General features: G+C 37.0%; 1 protein-coding gene across 31 annotated transcripts in view; it reads left to right on the top strand.

The window, feature by feature from the left end:
- Window positions 1-23670, top strand: part of KIAA1217 (KIAA1217 ortholog) — a 450644-nt gene that overhangs the window by 399828 nt on the left and 27146 nt on the right. For 19 of the 31 annotated variants that reach the window (XM_087892786.1, XM_087892787.1, XM_034402539.3 and 16 more), the window contains 4 exons: window positions 5815-6617; window positions 15821-15925; window positions 16414-16463; window positions 20572-20744. In XM_087892786.1, the coding sequence (XP_087748912.1) occupies window positions 5815-6617; window positions 15821-15925; window positions 16414-16463; window positions 20572-20744 (1131 nt within the window). Of the gene's footprint in view, window positions 1-2869; window positions 3367-5814; window positions 6618-15820; window positions 15926-16413; window positions 16464-20571; window positions 20745-23670 lie in introns of those variants that run through there. The other 12 variants (XM_087892785.1, XM_087892783.1, XM_087892798.1 and 9 more) reach the window with 2 other exon arrangements.

Raw genomic sequence — 23670 nt, 5'->3', positions numbered from 1 at the left:
GGATATCCTTGCCAGGGGATAGAAAGAAGCCAATGTTCTGATAGTGCAGAATAGTTTATTATAACTGCAGTTGTCCCAATCATACCCCTGCAGAACATGGCACACCCACAGACTCGTCTGTCTAGTTGATATTGAGGGGAAAGCATTTGGAGCAACCATAGAAGTCAGAGAAAAATCTCTTAGTGACTCAAACCAATAATCAAGTCTGACATATTTACGCAGAGGTCAGATTTGGAGACACTCATCTGGCACACGTTAGCTCAAAGATTACCCCTTCGTGATCCAAAGAGACCTTGAGATCTGTAATATCTTTTGAAGGACTCTCAATCAAAATATATATTTATATTTATATTGAGAGTGTATGTATGTATATACATGTATGTACACACAAAATTGTGAAAGAGCACCAAAATCTAATGACATATCTAGTTGAGATTGTACACTTGGGTGGAAGTTACATTATTTTAAGTAAAGCAAGAAGTCGTTGGCCTCTTCCTCTACATTACAGCAATAGAAAAGTGTTGCTGATCTCCCTGGTGTTCCTTTTTCCTGTAAAAATTGAAGTTTGACATATTGACTGAATCTGCTCTGCAGTTCCTCTTGTTAAGAGACTAAATGAATCCTAATCAGTGCTACAAGCATGAGCGGCAAAAAACACTTAGCAGACTTATTTCAGAGTTGGACTGATACCTGGGAGACCCAACTTCAAATTCCTACTAGGCCATGACATTCATCCTGAGATTTTTGGAACAGGACCTCTCTCACAGAGTTTTGGTAAGAACAAAAATGGGCTCTCTCCCCAAATAAAGGAAGACAAAAGGAATATACGATGTAATTCTGTCTGTTGAAAATTTACAGAAAGGTTTTATATTTGCCTCCAAATATTGGATGGCTTCCTTGCCAGCCTAGTTAAAGTTTTACCTTTGCCTCCATGCATAAATACACAATAGTTTGATGCTGCAAATGAAACTAAGATAGGCACTGATGGGTTCTTTCCAGTGGTGGGATCCTACTGGTTTAATAACTGGTTTGCTGAGCACGTGGTTCGCTGCATGTGCGTGCGCAGTTTGTAAAAAATTGAACTTCTGCGTTGCTGAGAGCTGAAGAGTGGCAATCCACTTTGCCACCTATTTGGCGGAAGCAGAAATATAGGTGAGTATACCAAAGGGGCGGGCAGGCAGGCCCATTTCAAAGAAAGAGAGAACCAGTTTGCTCACAGCTGAAAGTCGGAGCTAACAGTTTGCCCGAAACAGTCTGAACTGGTAGAATCCCACCACTGGTTCTTTCCCACCGTAGTTGAGCCACTTAATCTCCCATTCTCCCCTAAAGAAATTATTGATTGATTATTTATAGATTGAAGCCAAGCTTTCTCTTTTCCTAGAGCACAATTTTAGGGTTGTGCTGTTACCTCATCTGAAGAAAAGCACTGGTCTCTTTGTTGTGACCTACATGTGCCTGTTGAAGTCTAGAGATCTTTTTGTGTGCACGAGGAATTATTATTCTGATTACTGGAAATCATCTTTTAAACCAGTTAATGTTTTTCAGCCCTGTTTGGATTAAAACCCTGTAGTGATTAAAGAAAAGCTATAGGAATAATCCAGGAAAATTAAGGGTATCGGTGAGAAAAAATACAGAAGTCATCAAGGTGTAATGGGTAAGGTGTTGGAATAGGACTGAGAGTAATTCTCAGCCAGATCCTATTTTATTGTTATTGTTATGGGGGGCAATGTAGGAAGGAATGCTACTGTATGCTCCTAGTTCAATGTTTCCCATCCATGGCATCTTTAAGATGGGTGGACTTCAACTTCCAGAATTTCCCAGCCAGCATGCATATATGTAGGCACATTCATATACATACAGAGAGAGACTACAGGTAGTCCTCAACTTACAACCATAATTGAGCCCAAAATTTCTGTTGCTAAGCGAGATAGTTAAGTGAGTTTTGCCTATTTTACAAACTTTCTTGCCACAGTTGTTAAGTGAATCATTGCGGTTGTTAAGTTAGTGACATGGCTGTTAAGTGAATCTGGCTTCCCCATTGACTTTACTTGTCGGGTCAGAAAAAAGTGGACACTTGACCGTGGGACACTGCAACTGTCATAAATGTGAGCCAGTTTCCAAGCATCTGAATTTTGATCAGATGACCGTATGAATGCCACAATGGTCATAAGTGTGGAAAATGTTCATAAGTCCCTTTTTTCAGTGCTGTAACTTTGAACGGTCACTAAATGAACTGTTGTAAGTCGAGGACTACCTGTAAAATTTATTACTTAATTACACTAACTAGCCACAGTGTGCGACCAATTGATATCCAAATGTGCTTGCCAGTGGGTGTGTCCCCCATTACAGCAACTTTCCCCTATGGGATTATAATTGCCATAGCCCCCAACGCATAACCCATGCCCCAACAAGCTGGGAAAGATGAAATCTGCTGATCTGGAGACCTCTGGGATGAGAAAGTAGACCTAAAGCAAATATCTTCGTCTTCATTAGTACCAAAGATAATCAAGAAGGTGACACAGTTCGTGTTTTTATTGTTTTCTACCTCTTCTACAGCAACCCAACCCAATTGCATGTGTAATGTTCTGCAATTAGGAGTCGTATTGATTTATGGTGACTCCCAAAGTTCAACCAGGCAAAGCAGTTAAGGTGACAAGTTAATTAGTAGACAGGTCTCTGATTTCTTCTGGTGTAGTTAAAAGGGCAGATTCCCCCCCTCCCCGCCGCCCCTGTTCATCTGGGCTGCAGATGAAGCAGGCGTATTTGGGTTTCTTTTTTGAAACAGACCGAATTTTTTTAGCTGTTTGAGTTTATTGAAATGTAAACATTTGGAAACATTTTTGTTGTGCAATTATTGTAAGGACACTTCTTATGGATTTCTAAAGAGAGAGAAAGAAACAGAGATGAAACTGTCTTGTGGTTGTTTATTTCCTCTCTCTCTCTCTCTCCTTCTCCCCCTCTCTCTTTGTAAGACTGTATTCTTTACAAATTGCCATGTTCTGTGCTTTTCATGTGCGTGCTTTACTCAGGGAGCCAATGTGCAGTCTGGAATGTTGCAGGGCTTCTGACTGGATGACATGCCAAAGGGTGTTATTTAGTGACTAATTTGCAAGAGGAGGAGAAACCGAGATGTTTATTGTGGGAGAAAAGTACTTTGGGCTACTGATGCAGTGCCGTTTGAAGGACTGAGTGAAGCAAGCAGGGCACTCTTCAGAACAACATGACAGGTCTTTTTTGATACCAACCATTCTCAAGAAGATGAATGTAGGAACATTTGTCTCTCTAGATTGAGACTTTATAGATTGCAACATGTGGGATACAGTTTAGTGATTATCTGGTCTACCAGAAAGACTTGCTTAGTTTAAAGTAAGTGGATTTTTTTTTCTTTTTCTTTCTTTCTTTCCTGGCGGTTTGGACATGCTGCTTTTTCAATATTTCTTCAACAAAATTTAGTAACAGAAGGAGCTAATAAAAGGGATTGAGAAAAGTTGATCTAAAAGAATATAAGGTTGCATATGTGTAGGTCTATAATTAACAGAAGGCTACTCACAACAATAATATATATTACTGCTTTTTAAAAGACAATTGAGAGGAGAGAATGTACACTTGCTTAGTTTTCAGTATATACTTAAGATGTTGCAATATGAAGGCAAATTAGTGCTATTGCATTTCCTTCTGAAATAATAAGTTTGGTAGAGTTGCTAAATACATATGTGTTAAAGAAATATAAAAACTGATGTGAAATACAGGTATATCTTTTGAAAATAAACCTCTGAGGAGTTAAGGGATACATATATATACATATGGCAATTTAATAATTGAAATATGTAAACTGCAATAAATGAAATACTTTATAGATGTATTATAGAATACATGTATAACATAAAACAGAAATGGGAAGGTATTTGAACTTTGTGCATCCTTATGTGTACAAAGGCTCTGGCCAATTATGCCAAGATGAATATTCATCTGGGTAGAATTGGGATCTATTGGTCTTCAGAAGACTAATATTTTCTACAAGATGAACTTCTTAGGGGAACAATTTTCTGCCAGGCCAGTAGTTGATAATTCACCATATAATTGGGTATAGCTGTATATTATGTTAAAAGTAAGGATATCAAACTGATCTCAGCTTCCTAGCAGATGTGTTGCAGATAATACACAATACACTTTGGTAAGGCTGGTGTACTGCAGGTTGGTGTCATAACTGACAATCCAAAAGTCCCTTCTTTGTTGGAGGTTTATGTGAATCAAAGCAATATTTTAGTTCAATTAATAAAATGCAGAGAACCATTCAGTGCAAAGAGGATTTAACAGACTGGTCAGAAACTGAATGTAAGTCAGGGAAGAGGGAATTCTGTATAGGTGGGCTATCCTTGAAATGCTCTCATTTTCAGTGTTCACTAACCTAATTAATTTGGAGGTATTGGTTTTTGTTGATTTTTTTAAATAAATGCATTGTTTTTAGAAATGTAGACCTAAGGAGAAATAAACAGTTGAAAGCCGGTGAAGATAATAACATGATTCTTATATCGGTACTTTTGAAGGAGTTAGGATTAGCCATGGATCCTTTATGAGGTGTACTTGTAACATATAGATGGGGTCTGTATAGTATGATTTATGGGAAAGCCTGAAATGCTTATGTACACATCACAATTGACTTGAGAAGCTTGATTGTACTGCTTGATGTTTGTTTGACACAGTACTTCATATCCTGCTACCACACCTTATTTCTTGCTTATTTTTGTAGTTGCTGCAGTATTAACCTACCAGTGCTTAAGGCTACAAAACTTCATTTTGACCTTTGGCCAAAGAGTCCTTTATAGGCTCTGGCTGTGAAAAGGAGTTTAATAGGAACTGTTATTGTATATTCTGGCCTGGGAATTGACATCAGGATAAAAACAAACTTATGAATGGGAAAGGAAGAGGTTGCAACTCTGTGTTTGGGTAGCAGTGCAAAGAATCTTGTGATTGCTACCCAGTGGGGAACATCCTCTCTCTGTGTTAAAATTGTGAAAAATTGTTTTGCTAAGTAAGATCACCATGCAGTGAGATGGATTTAACACCAGAGCATTGTGCTTAATTTGCGGCTAAGATGAATATAATACTATTCTTATTAAATAAAACATGTCAATAATATTTGTAAACCACACATACAAATATTCAGAAATAATAGAAAGCACAGAACTTCTTCTCAAAGAAGTGTGAGATTTTGCCACTCAGAATGCTACTGGACTATCACATGAGTGCATGATAGCTGTAAAAGGTTAGTGGGTTAAATTGACCTGGTATGAACCCAGATCTTCAGTATATGCCTAGATGGAAGGCATCTGGTATTGAATTGACTTATTCTGCTGAAAACTTACTCCAGAAGGGGATTCTTGTTTTGTCAGCTGATATTTCCTAAATGGTTTTGCTTTTCAAATCTGATTTAAAAATCAAAAGAGTCCCCACCTTTCTTTCGTGTCTCTCTTGTCTCTTAAAGTGCACACAATGTAACAGATGGCTTATTCTTGGGAAAGTTACCTAAAACGTGCATTTTTTATCTCTGAACAGCAACAAATGGCCATTTGAAATCCAAGTAATGTAGCTGTATTAATACATTACTTTGTAGATGTAAAAATAAACCATGTCTCTTTGAGAAAGAGTCTTCAGTACTGTTGATATTTTGCATCGGTTTTCTTGTGTGCTCTTACTATTGTGCAGCTAATGAAAGTATGGATAATGATAATGATAATGATCTTGTTGTATCATCACTGTCTATTGACCAAACAAGAACAAAAGCCTTTCTAAGTCAGTTTCTTTATCTTGCAGATGCAGAGAGAAATCTTCCCAAATACCTCTCGGCCAGGATCTATTTCACATCCTCCTCATGCACTTCCAACCTCCCCTCCTCCTATGGCAGTGCCACATTCAATGCCCCCTTCTCCATCCCGGATCCCATATAATGTTAGGCCAGTCAGTGGCCCTGGCAATGCAACCATTCCCCGAGATAGGCTTTCTAACATCCCTGGACCACGGTCCATCTCACCGAGCCCAAGTGCCATCTTGGAAAGGAGGGATGTGAAACCAGATGAAGACATGGGCAACAAGACCCTTACTCTTTTCCGAAATGAGGGGCTGTATGCTGATCCCTATTTGTTCCATGAGGGCAGGATGAGCATTGCGAGTTCACATACAGGACATTCCCTTGATGTACCTGATCACATCATTGCTTACCATCGTAGCACAATGAGGTCTTCAGGCACTTATTGCACTCCTCCTGTGCAAGCAGAACTTGTGGAGCAATCACTCTATCGACAGAAATCAAGGAAGTATCCTGAGAGTCTTTTGCCAACTCTGAGTTCCAAAACACCACCTGCCTCTCCTCACCGAGTGGCTGACATCCGAATGATAGACATTCATACACACCAAGTGTCACCGCACACCATTCACCTTGATAGGTCATCCCCTGGTCGACAGTCTCTCAAGAAAGATCCAGGGACTCCTGTCTTTGTGGAAGGGAAAGCTCGAAATTCCCCAGGTTTATCTGGCATGGCTGAAGTGGCCCCTGTCATTCCTGACAAGAAAGTTTTTGGCTATGGAACAGCAGTAATACCAAAAGAGAATGAAACCAGGTAAGATGAAGTAAGGTGCTCTGGATTTAAGCCAGAGATGTATCTAGAATGTGACCAGTCAAGTGAGTTAGTTGCATCAGGTATTTGAAGAATCATCATGTCTGGCCTTTGACTCAGAGTGGAGGTTTCCAAAGATCAGTATAGAAACTATACCTTTCCTTTAGTCCTGGAATGTACCTAATGTACATTCCAATACCTAAATTTGTCTTTCCGCAAACACAAACACATTGCTAACCGTAGTTTGGGAATCACAATTCTGGGCCAAAGTACAGATGACACTGAAGGTGGCATTTGCAGTTATGTCAAGATTTATTTATTTAATAGGAAATATGGAGGAAGGATCACATTTTATCTCCATAACCAGGATTGCAGTTCTGATCCACAACACACATATTGCTATTGGCCTTGGGGTTGGGTAGTGGGTGGGAAGAGAGCTACATTTGCAGTTGCATGAGAAGGGGAACTCTCATTGGGATTATAGGTGGGAAAAGAATAGTTAAACTCTACCTGTATCCCCTCTCCTCCAAAAAATTGGTTTCCCCTGTGTGCTTGCTATTACGATTTTGTTATGCTGGTGTAGTTGCAAGTGATGCATTTAATGATAAGTTTATTTGCTAATATTTACAAAAGATATGTTGGAGGCATATTTATAACCATCATAAATTGTTTTACACAGTAGATAGCATTTAATGTATATTATATCAAATTAAGACTTCCTAACATAATATAAAGCTATATCCTCAAAGAAAAAAGAACAGCTCTATTTATAGAAATGTACTATGTCTTAATGGTATAATTCAAATGATTTCCTTCAATGTATATTTTAATTGTTTGTTAAGAAGATGGCTAACTGGGTTGTTTTTATAATCTAAAACTAATAACAGGAGAATAACCAGTTTAATCTGATATTTACTTGTTGGATTTAACACTGCATTTTCTTCATTATGGAGTCAAGATGAGTTTTTCCTTTCTTGTCTATATCAGTTGTCTATTCCCTCTACTAAAAAGTTCAAATTTATGTACAAGAATCTAGCATTTTGCTGTTTACTTATTTTGGATGGAAATTGAAATTGGAGAAAGAGAATATTTTTTTTCTTTTTACAATCCTTTAATTTTTGATTTGGGGTGGAATTGGGGCGCCTGGATGGAGCTGAGCATTTATTGGCCAGATGCCCTCCCTGACGCCTACGCAGAGTTCACTGCAGATATTTTCTCTTTACACCCAATAATCATCTGCCACTGCCTAAGACTGAACTCTCAACCTTCCGAGTGGGAGGCTAGCATCTTCACCACTAGGCCACCAGAGGTGAAAACACTCACCTCCCACTCAGAAGCTTGAGATGAGAAAGAGAATGCATTACGATAAACAGTTTGATATAATATTTATCTTATGAGAAAAAAATAAAGACTACCTGAGAAATTATGAAGGAACGCTTACGAATATTGCTAGAATACTCATTTACATTATTTTCAAATCAATTCCCCATAAGACACAAAAGACCTTTTTATTCAGCCTTGTTTTGTGTTTTCAGAAACACATTTATACTATTCAGACCTGTTTGTTCTCGTTAGCAAAAAGAAAAAAAAGTTGTATTTCTAATTCATTTACTGAAGCAAACTTTTCAGGAAGGGAGTAAAAAACACTCAATATGGAGATTTCAACCATGCAATAGAAGCCTCGCCCCTTTTTTACATACATGAGAATCACCATCTATGGTGAAATGATAGAAGAGCTTTTCCAGGGAAAACACCATGTTTGAGAAAATTGAAAGATAAATTTTATCAAAGTATTATTTTCATCTCTCTTCCATCACCTGCAAAAAGGGATCCAAAACTCCAATTTTTAGTGATTGCATGGGCCTAGACATGGGCAAATATACCTTTTAGAAACAAGGAGAATCAAACTGAACTTTATAATATTTAATATAGTTGATAGGTCAACAAGCATTTTTTTTTAAATAAAGGACCAGCTCAGTGGACATAACCGGCAGGTTCTGCTGGCCAAGAAGCTTAGCAGCCATTAGACTGAGCCAGCCAAGCCAGCAAGGAAGCTGCTGATACAATCCTGGTTGAGATGTTCCAGTTAACCCTATCTATAATATGCTTATTTAAATAACTTCTATAAAGGGTATGAAGTAATTTGCTGGGATCACAGAAGTTTCTAAAAAGATTTTTAAAAAAGAAACATAACACATCTGTTCCTACTGTCGATTTTGGCTGAATATAAAATAATCAAAATATACTCTATGGAGCGAAAGAATTATTAAAATGTGAGGTAGAATATTTGAGGCATGTCACTAGAAAAGAGATAATATGCAATATATGTTAACAATCAATCATGTTTCAGATGTTTCACTTTAATTTCATCCCTCCCCATCTTTGTTTGGTCATTTCCTTGTAGATATTCTAGTTCAAAGATATTCCTCATTTATGAACTGCAGTATTTTATAAACGTCAACCTGAAGATTATGGAAATCAGAAGGTGGAAAAAAGGGAAGAGATTAGATTTCCAAAGCAGGGAATTTGATGGGAGGGAAGTCCCTGTCTTACTTGGTTCTCAGACTGCAGAATCAATTAGTGATAAGATCTGAGTTTGGTATCCCTGCTGTTCTCATTTCTAATCACCAAAGTAACTTAGTTCACACACTACGCTAAATCATTATGTTGTTTATAATTGTGTTTGAACAACTTTTCCGCTTTGATTTTTATGAGCAAAGGCACTCCTATTGCCTGATGTCAGAGGCTCCCATTTCAAACTCTGGGTGATAGATATTTTCCAAACTTAGAATGGATTCCAGATTTCTAATGTCACTATTAGGACATTGTTGTGCCGTTGCGTACATTATGGAATAGAAGGGATTGTCTGGGACAATAAATTGTTTGGAGGTTTCCCTTAAAAATTGTCTGGGTAATTGCTTGCAGAGCAATTTTGTGTCCATTGAATGCCATCTCTAGCTAATACTGACTTTTTGGCGACAATTGCCTCAGATCCCAGAAGTCAATCAGCTAGTTCACTTAGTGACCGTTCAAAGTTACAACCTCACTGAAAAAAGTGAATTATGATAATTTTTCAGACTTATGACCATTGCAGCATCCCCATGGTCATGTGATTTACATTCAGACCCTTGACAACTAACTCACATTTATGATGGTTGCAGTGTCTGGGGGGTCATCTGATCACCTTTTGCAACCTTCTGATAAGCAAAGCTAATGGGGAAATCAGATTCACTTAACAACTTTCTTACTAATTTAAAAATTGCAGTGATTCACTTAACAAATGTGACAAGAAAAAATGTAAAATAGAGTAAAACTCAATCAATTTATCACTTAGCAACATAAATTTTGGGCTCAATTGTGGTTGTAAATTGAGGACTATGTACATCTAACATTGCCTAAGAAGCTTTAAGCAAATCTTATAAAATGCTCGCTCAGGAAGTTTACTTGCATTCTTATCAAATTGACAGTGAGCTTCTCAACATAAAGATTTGTGGGCTAAATGCAGCACAGGGTAAAAACTTCAACAGCCCCCTTTCACTGTGAGCAGTCTTTTTTTGTTGCGGTGCCTTTTAGGAAGATTCTTTGGAATGCAAACCATTTTTGTGAATTCATATGGAAATCAACCTAGAAAACACAATGTTTTCAAGATTTTAATGCAATCATATAATATGGGAAAGCAGCTTGATTAGCAGTGGTATGACATGGCAAATGCAAAGCAGATGTTAATACTAGTGTTTTCACAGACTGTCAATTCCTTCAAAGCAAGGCCTGAAATTGATAGATGTGATACTCTACCTACAGATATGTTAAACACCAAGTCCCAGAACCCCTAGCTAAATAGGGAAGAGTCTTTAGGGCATCAGGTTCGACTCTAATTTAAAAAAAAAAAACCCCAAGTATCTATAGACATCTATTGTCAACAAGGAGCTGAGGTTAACATTAGAGCAGAGATTACATTAGTCTGTATTTGGTCCAGTTATTCTAACTGGTGGTGGGTTGATAGAATAAGTGTTGTCCTGACCATATTCTACTCTCACTTCATGGCAAAAACATAACCTTTGTTCCTAAGTCAACATTGCTTCATCTCCCTGTTATTCTCTGAGAAGCCCTCCAATTAGACCATGGAGGGACCTAATAATGAATTTTATTAGGATTAAAAAATAAAAATTGAAAAGTTCACAAATACCGCAAATAGACTTCTGCAAATTTTATGTTATCTTTGAGAAAATATCACCCTTCTTGGTTTAATCAGCGCTTAACCATTCCAAAACGAATGAGTACATAAACTTGAATGGAATATTTTACAACTGACATTTTAATTTATGTCTCTTACCAACATGATTTGCATTGTTGTCAATGTAAATATAAAAACAAAGGAAAAGAAAGGCCTAAAAAGCTTCCAGAAATGGGGAATCACATTGAAGCATTGCTTAGATAATTTTAAGGTCCAGTGTGGAGATCAATTTAATGAATTATAATGACCTTAACTTAAATTATTTTTAGTTAAGTAAGAGAAGAAAATGGTTATTCTATACTAAATATTACTGTATTTTTTTTTTTAAAAAAGATACTGCCAATATGGATAAGTCTTCAAACCAGGTTCTCGGAAATATGCAGGTTGTCCTTGACTTACAACAGGTCATTTAGTGACCATTCAAAGTTACCATTGCCCTGAAAAAAATGACTTGTGACCATTTTTCTCACTTATGACCATCGCAGCATCCCTATGGTCACTTGATGAAAATTCAGACACTTGGCAACTGACACTGCAAGTTGCAGTGTCTCAAGGTTATATGATCATTTTTTGCAACCTTCTGACAAGCAAAGTCAATGAAAAAGCCAGATTCACTTAACAACTATGTTACTAACTTAACAAGTACAGTGATTCACTAAACAAGGTCATAAAATGAAGCAAATTTTACTTAACAAGTGCCTCACTTAGCAATACAAATTTGGGACTGAATTGTGGTCATAAGTTGAGGACTACCTGCATAGAAGTCTGACTCATGTCCAGGTTTGGGACCTTCTACCATAATAGTCTTCTAATTGATTTATTGATTAATAGATAGATTATATGTTACCATGTTAGTGTTACCTCTTAGTAACCATATAGGTAAATTTCTCCATGATGATCTGTTCTCAATATGGCCCTTTAGATTTCCCAATAGTAGCCCCATAACTGCAGCAACTTAATCCATTCACCTTGCTGATGGTTGTCCATTTCTTCTGTTTTCCTTAGCTTTCTTGAGTCTTCTCAAGAAAGCTAAGTCTTCATAACATGTATCCAATAATATAATATAATATATTATAATAATATAATATATAGAGTATAGTGAATCATTTTTATTGTTTAAATTTAAAAAAAGCAAAGGTGTAAAAGTTCTAAAGTTGAGTCCTTTGAATTTAAGGTCTAATCAATCTAGCCCATTATTGAAGCTTCAGAAATGGTTCTTTTCCAGATTGAAGGGAACGTTTTTACATGCCATCAGCAAAAAAGTAAAAGCGGGGGAGGAGATGAGGGAAAAAGTGAAAAAACTGCTTAAGAAGTAGGAAAAATATTCAAAATTTGCTCCACTATCCAGAATGAAATGTGTTGCTTTGATTCTTCCCTACCACCTGTGACTGACCATCTTCAACCTTCATTAGAAAAACAACAGATTTAATGAACACTCCTTCATATTGCTCTTCAAAATTATTTCAGATTTTGCATGATCTAAAACAAGAATGACAATTTTCTTTCCTTTCTTAATATGCTGCTTAATCTAAGATGATCGCCTCTTCTGCTATGGTGCTTCATTCCTTGATCTCATAAATTTTCATTTCTCAGCCAGAAGGAATTTTCATACCCACCTAAAAAGTGCTTCATAAACGAGGCAGGTATTTTTGATGGTACGCTACTGCAGCCAAGAAAAGTGCATTTTGGATTTTGATCAGCAACTTTTATATTTGATTTGGTGTCAAAACAATTGATAGCTCCTGTTTATCAGTGGTAGCCTACAGGCATTTTAGCCTTCGGCTCTGTAATAAAGGGCAAGGCACCTACAGGGTCAAACCAACCACTCTGTCTGAAGCCCTTTGTTTCTGATGTAACCCTTACCTTGGGATGAGTGGCAACTGGAAAACTAGATCCCTTTCCTGTTGCATAGACAAACATAGCTATAAATCCATTTCTCCCTTTCCCACCAACCCCCTGGGGAGCCAGCTAAGGATTGAAGGGGAGATCCTTGCCCTATCCCAGGTCTGGCTAAATTATAAGAAGCAGGAGAATCTGTAGTTCAACCAAATTGAGAGAGAGACTAGAAGGCCACAAGTCAATTCCAGGATTAAAACTTTATTAAAGATACCAAGAGAAGAGAGAGAGTTCTACCTATAACACAGTTTTTAAAAATCCTAACATAATTATAACCATAGCTAAACACCACTATTTCCAGCCTTACCTGAAGCAGCCTCCTCATTGAGAAGGTTAAGCAATTCCCTCTAGGCATATATGACTGGCTTGTGTTTTAAAGGGCCAGCTACAGGACAGTTCACTACAACCGCTGATCTGGATAGTAAGAGTTGGACTAATAGGTTTTTCTATATTTCATTGTTCCAGACAGTGAGAGCTAGGGTTGATGGAGCACAGGAGTCCAAGTTGAAAATGGAACTTTTTTGGAGAGCATTTGGGACTTAATGCTTGATTTCAAATTGTTTTGTTTTTGGATGTTTCAGGGATTTTTTCATTATTTTATTTGGTCTACAGAAACTTTTAATTAATCATGTATAACTGTAGAACTTCCAGAAATCCTATGGGATTGCAATACGGTATAAACATAAATAACTGTTGATATTTTCTAGTTTGGTAATGAAACATCTGCAAGAAAACAGCCAAGCTCAGCGAGCACCAAGAATCCAAATATCAATAAATAACTGTCATCTGGTCAGCATCTGGATTTTTGCAGCCTAGTTCTGGTAGCCATATGTGAATTGCAGTGCAAATGCTGGAAACCATCAGGTTTAATTTAGAAAGTTCCAAGTGCATCTCTGTTTATGAGGAAAGATCAAGAAAGACTCTGAGCTATGATCCTGGAAAGCCACCATCAGCCACCATTAAGAGCCTTGGTAGTACAGTGGTCTAAGGCACCCTGTTATTAAGCTGGTTATTAAGACCAGCTGTCTGCAATTACTGCAGGTTCAAATCTCGCCAAGGCTCAAGGTTGACTCAGCCTTCCATCCTTTCTAAGGTAGGTAAATTGAGGACCCAGTTGTGGGGGCAATAAGCTGACTTTGTATAAATATACAAAAGAATGAAGGCTATTGCTTAGCGCATTGTAAGCCTCCCTGAGTCTCCGGAGAAGGGCGGCATATAAATCAAAATTAAATTTTAAAAAAATCAGCCAAAATAATTAAAAATGACTAGGATATATGTCAGTGCTTACCTGGCTCTATACTGGATCAGAAAATTTTGTTCATCAGTTACATGTATGCCACTATTTCTTCAGGGAGTTTATAGTTTGAAGGTTCATGTCTGCCTGAACAACAATTTTTGACTGATCAAGGATTTGAATGAGGATTTCCCTACTCCCCATGCAACATTTTGACCATGACAATATTTGATTTCCAAAATTCAAATGATTCTGAACTACAACTCCCAGTAGCCCCATCTAACATAGCTGATAAGGAGGAATTCTGGGAATACTTGTTCAGTAACATCTGGAAAGCTACAAGTTCCTAATCCTTAAACTCTTAGGTGTCAAACTCTTGGCAAATACTTCTTTTTTGCTTGAGGCCTTGAGAGCTGTTGGGAGTCAGACTAGATCAAGGGTGTCAAACTCAGTTTCATTGAGTGTTTGACCTCAGGGGTGTGGCCAGAGGGTGCATGGCCATGTCACTTGTGTCGGGGACACCTATGGTGGCCTCAGCACTCTGCCAGTGAAAACAGGCTCCCGAGTTCCATTTTTGGCTGTGACAGCCTCCTGCAACCCTCTGCCAGGGAAAATGGAGCTTGGGAGGACTGCTCACAGCCCTCCCAAGCTACGTTTTCCCTGGCAGAAGCACCGTGGGCCAGTCCTTTGCTGTTTCCAGAGCGGCCCCACGGGCCGAATTTGGCCCACAGGCTTTGAGTTTGACACCCCGGACTAGAAAATTCCGGATTATCTGGTTGAAACAAGACAGCTTTAGAAGATAGAAGAAAATAAATGCCAATGAGTATAACTGAGACAGAACTAGTATTTTATCCAATATTGATTCATCTAAAAAAGAAAAGAGTCAGAAGCAAGTATAGAAGTATAACTTGGCGCTATGGCTGCTATAGTTCCTGTTCAAACATCTTTCCCTCCATACTCTGTCACTGAATGATAGAATGTCATCATTTCAATACTATTCTATCTACATTTTCATTATGCAGTAAACATTTTTATTGCATAAAGACTTACTGTAAAGTAAGAGCATGCAATAAAAATATTGGAAATGTTCCCCTTGTAATTGTAGCTATCTCTTTTCATAGTTGGGTTTATTTAAACTTCAGTTCCTCAAAATGAGGCAAAGAAGACTTTGGGGCAGGGGGCAAAACAGGAGGAACCCAGTCAAGGGGTTTATGACATGAGTTTAAGGTAGGGAGTGCAAGAATTCTAACTCAGTCAAAAAGAGGAAGCAGCAGAAGCAACCAGACATAGATAATGGATCAAAAAAAGTTAAAATAACATAGACCAGTGTTTCTCAATCTTGGCAATTTTAAGATGTATAGATTTCAATTCCCAGAATTCCACAGCCAATTTAGGGAATTATGAGAATTGTAGTCCACTCATTTTAAATTTGCCAAGGTTAAAGAAATCTAGCATAGCAGGATAGATTTTTTTTAAAAGATTTAAATTTCTGATTGGTTCATTTGTCAATATTCAAATATTGACAAATATTTATTGACCTTGTTGGATGGGAATTCTGGTGTCTGTAATCTCTGCATACATGGAATGTTGTATGGTCAGTGAGATAGCAAGTAGAGCTCATAAAAGTCTGTTAGTTATAGTCATACAGGAATGTTGGGTCTGTGTGTTTGTGTGAGTGTATATAAATCAATTGGCCTTTTGTCACATGATACATGCAAATGGATGTTCACAGACTGTAAAAGAAATTCCATGGTAACTTTCTGTGACCCTCATTCCCTTCAGAAAATCAAGTCATGGAAATGACTGTGTTTGGCTTTAACCAAGGATTCTCTTGTCTTACAGAGAGAGGATGCAAGCCATGGAAAAACAGATTGCCAGTTTAACTGGCCTTGTTCAGTCTGCGCTTTTAAAAGGGCCAAATACAAGTAATAGCAAAGATCCTTCTAGGTAAAAAAACCCAAAATGAAATAAAATCATTAAATCTATTTCATTGTAATGATGTTCGTGATCACCATGGGGTGGGGGGAGGAGGAAATGTCCCAGGACAAATCCTGACCTTGTTGGCTTTACTTGAGTCAAGATTTCATCTTCACATTTTAGAAAGTTGGATAAAGTAGAAACAACAGTAATTCATGGAGATTTGCCCTATTCTTCTGATTAGCATTTCAATTAATCATCTGGTGAAATTCCTCTATTGGTGGTGGACCTCTACTCTTCTTTAAACCTACATTCTTTAAACCTTCTTTAAAGTGAGATCATAGAACATAGCAAGTAATTAAATTACAAGGTAATCTATATTCTAGCCAGGATGCAATGTAATTTAGATTGTAATTATAAGTAAAAAAGATTGATAGTTCATTATTTAAATAGTTTACATTATCTGATAACATCAAGATGATTTTAATATAATTATTATCTACTTTTCTTCCATTTAGTGAGAAGATGGTAAAAATTGTAACTAGTAAGAGCAGTGCTGAGAAGGCAGGTAAGCTTTCTTGTGATGTGATAAGCACAACGGAATAATTTTACCTTAAAGGAAATTCTGGGAATCAACATAAAAATTTGAATGTCCCATAATACTTTTATGTTAAGAAAACTGTTAAGAATCTGGCCAAGGAGCCAAGGAATTTTATGAAATTGGGGAGAAATCAAGATATTGTTTTTGCTAACTATGAAGCATTCTAAGATGATAGTCTTTTGCAATACTGAGATTAATTGTTTAGTTTGTTTTCTTCTACAGCTCTGTGTTTAATTTGTATGAACAAGCATTGCAAAAACATTGTAAGTCTGTCATGCTTTTTTTCCAAGGAAACATAAAATTCCGCCTTGTATTCCTGTGTTTTGGGGACAGTTATAATGAAATGTAGTGACATTAAAATTCAAGCAAAATCATTTTTATTATAATGCCTGGTCTATTCCCCCTCAGAATGCAAGAGTATATAAAATGTTGGTCTGCGAAGAAAAGAGCACAAAGCACTCAACCTCATAGCCTCCAGAAGTGTCCTGTGTCCTCAGGGAGTGTTTTACAATATACAATACCAGGCTGATAAAGAATTTGGGCATGTAAAATAATTAACTCATCCTGTCAGTCCAATGCCCATCTTTCTTGAACAAGTATAGAGCTTTTTTTCCAGTCCAGTGAAGAGCTACAAATCTTGAGGTGTTTCAGATAATGTGTCATCCCTTTTTTTTTTTTTTTTGGTTACAAGTGATAAATGAGAAGTACTTTCTGGAAAAATGCTTTCAAGAATTTCAGCCTGCTATTTATTTGCTATCACTAGGCCTGGTATTTGAATGTGTCTCCTCAGAATCATTAAAAGGCCTATCAAAGTTGACAAAATTGACTGTTTTAATTAGAGAAGAAAACATATCCCATTTTGTTTTTATCTGGAAACCACTTTTTAGTGCTTGAGACAGTAAAAGAAAGAAATGTTAACTTTGGGTTTTGCAACTAATTTAGAGAGCCAGTTGGTGCAGCAATCCCCAATCTTTCTGGCTTCACAGATAGACGGCTGCAGTGGTGGGAGGAGGGGATTGTTTCACGTGTGCAACTTAGATCCCACGCATGTGCAAATGAAGCTTTCTGTGCTTGCCTACCACTTCCGGCTCCCAACAGAAGTTGTGGACTCGTAGTCTAATGGTTAGACCAACCTAAAGACTAGGATTGCAATCTCACTTTAGTCATGAAAGACAGTCCCTCTTTTTCCATACAAACCACCTTACAGGGTTATGATGGGGAAAATAAAAGGAAGGAGGAGTATTAGATATGTTTACCACTTTGAATTATATGTAAAAATACAAAAGGCAGGATATAAATAAAATAAAAGAAGAGAGAGAGAGAGAGTCCTTATAGAAATGGCTAGTACCTGTTAAGTTGGTACAGTTGAAGCTGCAATTTTATTTTGTATTTTACTATACTGCAAAAGTTGGAAGCCGGTTCTTTCCGTTCTCATTTCCTTACAGTTTTTATTTTCGTTTTTATTTTACACACATGATAAATTCCAACAGAAAAGGAGGTACATGGAAAAAGATTGATTTCTAAAAGAGACTGCATGAAGGCATCTATGCTGAATGTTGTCTTCTAGCCTCCTGGAAAGACAGCATACCCGAGCCTTGAGCTCAGGCATTATATTTCTCTCTCTCCTCTCTTTCTTCTTGTGCCTGCAGAGCTGCCTGTAAACATGGCATTGCCCAGGGTTACATGTTTGAAGAGGCAGGCACAGCTGGGTGGGTGTGGTATGCTAGAAAAGAATCTACATCTGCCATTTTCATTTCTCCCATGAAAGATTACGTAAGAGTCCCTTTTATACTACTGAAACATCATCCAGAACAAAATGCCAACTGGAAAACACATGACCTATTGCAGAGAAACAGGCTATTTTCCCTCACCTCTTTTTCCTCTTTCAAGATAGGAAATTTCTGCAAAAGCTTAATTGCTTGCAAGAAAACTATCCTTCAGATTTTTTTTTTTTTTTTTTTTTGTATTGTTGGATTCAAGCCCATCTGCAACTTCACTGATGATCAAAATTTTGAAACAATGGAAAGCCAAAGCAGGAAAAACAGTTCTGTGCTATGTTTAGGCTTCCTTTAAAACTAAATATAGTGAGGTTTGGGGCTTGAATTGAAAAATAAAAGTATGACCTAACCAATCAAGAATGAACTCCATTGTAAGGGGTTTTAAGATTTTCCCAGCGTGCCCTGCCCAATTCTGGATTCCAACTGATAATGAGGAAAGTAATGGAAGAAAATAATATGAAAGGAAAATGAATTATTCAGAACAAAGATGTGTTTTTCATGCTCTAGCAATAACAAAGAATAATCATTGGAAAATTAAAAAAAAATATTTTAATTCCAGACAGAAAGGACTAATTTCTCCTTTAATTCTATGTCTAACGTCATGATTTATCATTTTTTGAGAAAAGTCTTGTTAGTCTGAAAATGTCATGTTCCCTCCCTTTGAGAAAACATTTTTGAACCTGCTTGGTCAATATTAAAAGCTTAGTTTTTCTTCTTAAAGATTTACAAAATCAGGTGAACTTGAGATATCGCTAAAATTACAGGTTTTATTTATATGTTCTTATGCCTTTTTTATGGTTTAAAGTTTTCCTTTCCTTTTGTTCTTGTGTATATTTTATTTTTGTGTAAATGTATATATTGTTTATTTTTATCTTAGATTATTTTATGTAGGTCTAAATTATTTATTTTCATTTTATGAATGTCTGTTTAAAAATAGCTCAATAAAAAGCATAGGGGTTTTGACTAAAAGAAAAAGAAAAATTATTATGCCACCAAAGGGATTGGTATAAGCCATAGTTAGATCTTGATATAGGTTATCAGTTTTTGGTTTTTCCCCCCTCCTTTTTTGTAGCTGTTCTTGGTTTTTTCTTTGATGGGTTATTTAGAGCAGTGTTTCTCAATCTTAGCAACTTGATGATGTGGGGACTTCAGCCATCAGAATTGCCCAGCCAGTAAGTAGGGAATTCTGTCAGTTGAAATCTATACTTACAGTTGCTAAAGTTGCAAATCCAGTTCTTACAAGTTTCATGTTGATTTCATAATGTGTGATTCTAGCCTGTGTGCTTTCTGTTTTCTCTTCTTACACTGAATTCGAATCTGCTCAATGATACATTAGAATCAATATTAGCTTGTTAGATATATATATCTCACTTTTGTCAGAAGCTGAAGGCACTGTGTATTGCGCTGCTTCCTCTTGTTTTTTCCTATAACATTATCTCCATGGGGTTGAGTGGGCTAAGAATATGTGAATGGCCCTAAAATCACTCAGGGAGCTTCTGTACCTCAGTATGGAGTTCAAGATGTCTCTAAGTTTGAACACCTTAACTATAAAACACAGAGACTAACCCCAATGAAGGAAAGAACCAATTTATATTGTTAAGTAACAGTGACTACAGCATTTTCATATCAAATTTATATTTTGCTGATAAAGAAATAAAGGGAGACTAATATAGATCTATTCCAAGCTATTTAGCTCTCATCAGCTAGCCATACCCTTACTCGGATTTGAACTTGGGCTTCCTGCATGTTAGGCAGTTGAATTAACCTCTGAGTCACAAGTTTTCTTCCCTTCATCATCTTGAGCCAGGGGAGATTAAGTGTTTTTCTATCAAGACACCTGGTCTACCCCAACATGTGGGAGGGGGCATTCTGCTCCCTTTCGCCTTTCAGCTCCAATCCAGAATAGAAAAACTGTGTGTGTGTGTGTGTGTGTGTGTGTGTGTGTGTGTGTGTGTGTAATTTAGGCTTATTTATAGATGATACTGAATTTGTCAGAATCTAGTAGGCTGATTATTAGATTTCATTAAATATCTGAACAGGGGGAAAAAATCCCAGGTTTGTTTACATTATATATAAATTATCTTTTGACAATGATTCTCTTTTTGTTTTCTCATCTGTTCTCTGTCAACACATCAGTCAACCATTATGTCCATTATATTCTAATCTCTGATACTATTTTTACAACATCAAGTTTATTAAGTGATCCATGGGAGCTCTAATTTTTAATGATTGAAAGAGGAGTAGAAGAGAGGGAAGTGAGGTTATTAATGGAGTCATTTGCCTATCTTTATTTTTAGGATCCACTCATGACTTCACTGGGAAGAATTCATTAGCAGACGTTGAGATTTCCAGTAAAAGCCCCCGCCATTCTCTTCCATCAAACTCCGCAGCCATGCAATTCAGTCTCCTTAACATGAAACGCAACGTATCTGATCTCCGTCTTCAGCTTCTCCAGATCAGGCAGTTACAGGTATTGTTATGTTAGTGAAAGCCTCCAGTGAGGTGCAAGCATATCTGTGTTTGCATTTTCAGACCCATCCGCAGACTAAATCTTAGTTACATTTGAAAATTCACTTTTCCTAATTTTGTAGTATACTTTGCCAAAATTAGAAAATTATTTGCCAACACTGTGTATGTGATGTAAAATTGCTGAGGAATATACTTTTTGAAATGGGTACCAAAATGCAAAACATTTTAGTTTGAACTTCTTTAAAAAAACAGAGTCATGAGAAATTTAATAGAACACTTATGAATGTGTCCTTTTTTAGATTCCACAAAGTTTATGTTGTTTTTCTGTGACAAATTAAGCAGATACTCCTCTGAAAGTTACTCTGAATACACTTTCAAATTATTAGTATAAACATCAAATTAAATGTTTGTTTGTAGAGGAAGGTAAGAGCAATAGAGCAACAGTCACAAACTATAAAGATCAGGGGTGAAATCTAATTACCTTCCTTACCGGTTCAGAAGTGCATGTGCCCCGCGCATCACATGCCCGCGCAGACCTTCTGCACATGCGCAAAAAACACATTACTTCCTGGTTAAAACTAGGAAGTAATGACATCCAGACGGGTGAATGGAGCTTTGCTCCACCATCACTACCGAATTGCCAAACCAACAGCCAAGATCGCTACCGGACCGGGCAATTTGGTTCGATCCGGGAGCATTTCACCCCTGATAAAGATGGAGCTAAGCCTTAGTTATTCTTATGAATAAATCTTTTAAAAAGATAAAGATACAACTGACTGGTGAAAATTGAAGTTTACCCTTTATTCATCTCACCCATTTGATAACATATGTTGTTATATCACAGTATCAAAATGTTGCCTATTTTTTTAAGAAATAAGGTATATATTTTTAGGATTTCTAAGAGTTAAATTGTACAGTGTTTAAAAAATATATTGTGCAAGTCTGCTTTTGGTTTTTATTTTGATTAGGGCAAGTTCATATTGTAACAGGCTCTAGGAGTCCTAGTGGACAATCATTTAAATATGAGCCAGCAGTGTGCTGCAGCTTCCCAAAAAGCCAATGTACTCCTAAGCTTCATCAACAGAATAGTATCAACATCAGTGAAGTATTAGTACCATTATATACTGTTTTCGAAAGACCACACTTGGAATACTGTGTCCAATTCTTTTATCTATTATCACCACAATATAGAAAGAGAGACTCTTTCTAAAGAGTATAGAAAACAGCATAATAGATTAAAAAAAGACTCTAGAAAGAGTGCAGAGAAGGGCAATAGAAATATTTAGGGATCCAAAAGCTGAAACGTATGATGGCTGGTCTAACAAAAAGTGGGGCAATTTAGTCTCCAAAGCACCTGAGGGCAAGACAAGAAGTAATGTATGAAAACTTACCAAAAAGAGAAATCTAGCCTAGAACTAAGGAGAAATTTCCTGACATTGAGAACAATTAATCAGCGGAACAGCTTGCCTTCAGAAGTAGTGGATGCTCCATCACTAGAGGTTTTTAAGATTTTGGACAGCCATTTGTTCAGAATAGTATATTCTGCTTGGGTGGGGGGGATGGACTAGAAGACCTCCAAGATCCCTTTCAATTATGTTATTCTGTATTCTGTAAGGTCATCTAGATTGCTACCTATACTGCCACCTCTCTGGGCAGTGCTCCTAGATTCCCAAATTCCTACAGTGTCTGAATAATCCACAAGATGTTTCTTTTGATTGGCTTTTCGCATTTATCTGAAGAGAATGACAACCAAATCATTAATTTTGTAAAGAACACATGTTGAACTATTTAATCAGAACTAATTTATGCTCAGTAATGTGTTTACTTTAGGATTGCTGTACAAACATTAGTTTTTGTTTTATTTAGAGTCATTGTCTATGTTGGTGCTCTTGTTCTGATCTTTCCAGGAGTTATTTATAGTAATTTAATATTTAAATTCTTGTTGTTACTCACATTCAAGAATGATCATATTTTATTTAAGATATATTAATATCTTAAAGTACATGTCCCCAAGGTGCTTTCTTTCAAAATGCAACTGATCTTTCTTGTTTTGCTGGAAGACATTTGGCTTCTCACCCAAGAAGCTTCTTCGTTTCTGACTGAATGGTGGAGAATGGAAGGATTTATATTCCTTGCAGTCATGCAGTCAAAGAGGGCTAACGACCACATGACTTCAATGAACCCATCCACCCATCCATTCTGCACCAGTCAGAAATGAAGAAGCTTCTTGGGTGAGAAGCCAAACATCTAGCAAAACCAAAAAGTCCAGTTGCCGTTTTGAAAGACAGTACCTTGGGGACAACCATGATCTGGATGACTGAGAACCTCCACAGACATCTTAAAGTGTATGTTTTAAAGAATACAGTGAACTGTGTGGAAAAGAATCTGAGATACCTTTTTGCTTCAGAGATGTTGAAGTTAACACATTTTTCTCTCTCTTACCATACATATGAATATGGTAAGGATATTTATTCAGCGATCCTTCATAATGTACAAGTGTGTGTCTATATGCAGCTAAGGTTGAGTCTAAGGACATGTGCTTTCAGTATCCTTCATCACAAACAATAGAAGCAAGGAAGAATAGTTTGTTCTGTTCTTTGTCCAAATGACAATGAAAACAACATGTAAATATTTATGGAAAAGGGCTAAAAGCATCTTAATGACCAGTTGGTTTCATTTGAGTACAAAGCATTGGCCTTTTGTTTTGTTCTGGGATTGTTTATCTCATCTTTTGGTCTTTAGTGTTTTGTGGACATGGAGGGAGGGTGAGGTCGTAAAAGCAGAAATGCAAAAAGCCATAATTGCCTATCGATAGTGAGATCATTGTTTGGATCAGTGATCAGGTTAATGCGTGGCATAATTAAACCTTGGCCTCTATTCATTGTATGAGAAAGAGGGTAAATCACTAAATGCTTTCCCAATTCTCT

This window comes from Pantherophis guttatus, chromosome 4 (assembly GCF_059756535.1).
Source record: "Pantherophis guttatus breed Tessera chromosome 4, ASM5975653v1, whole genome shotgun sequence".
In the NCBI taxonomy this organism is placed as follows: domain Eukaryota; kingdom Metazoa; phylum Chordata; class Lepidosauria; order Squamata; family Colubridae; genus Pantherophis; species Pantherophis guttatus.
This window is presented reverse-complemented; position numbering and strand designations above follow the sequence as displayed.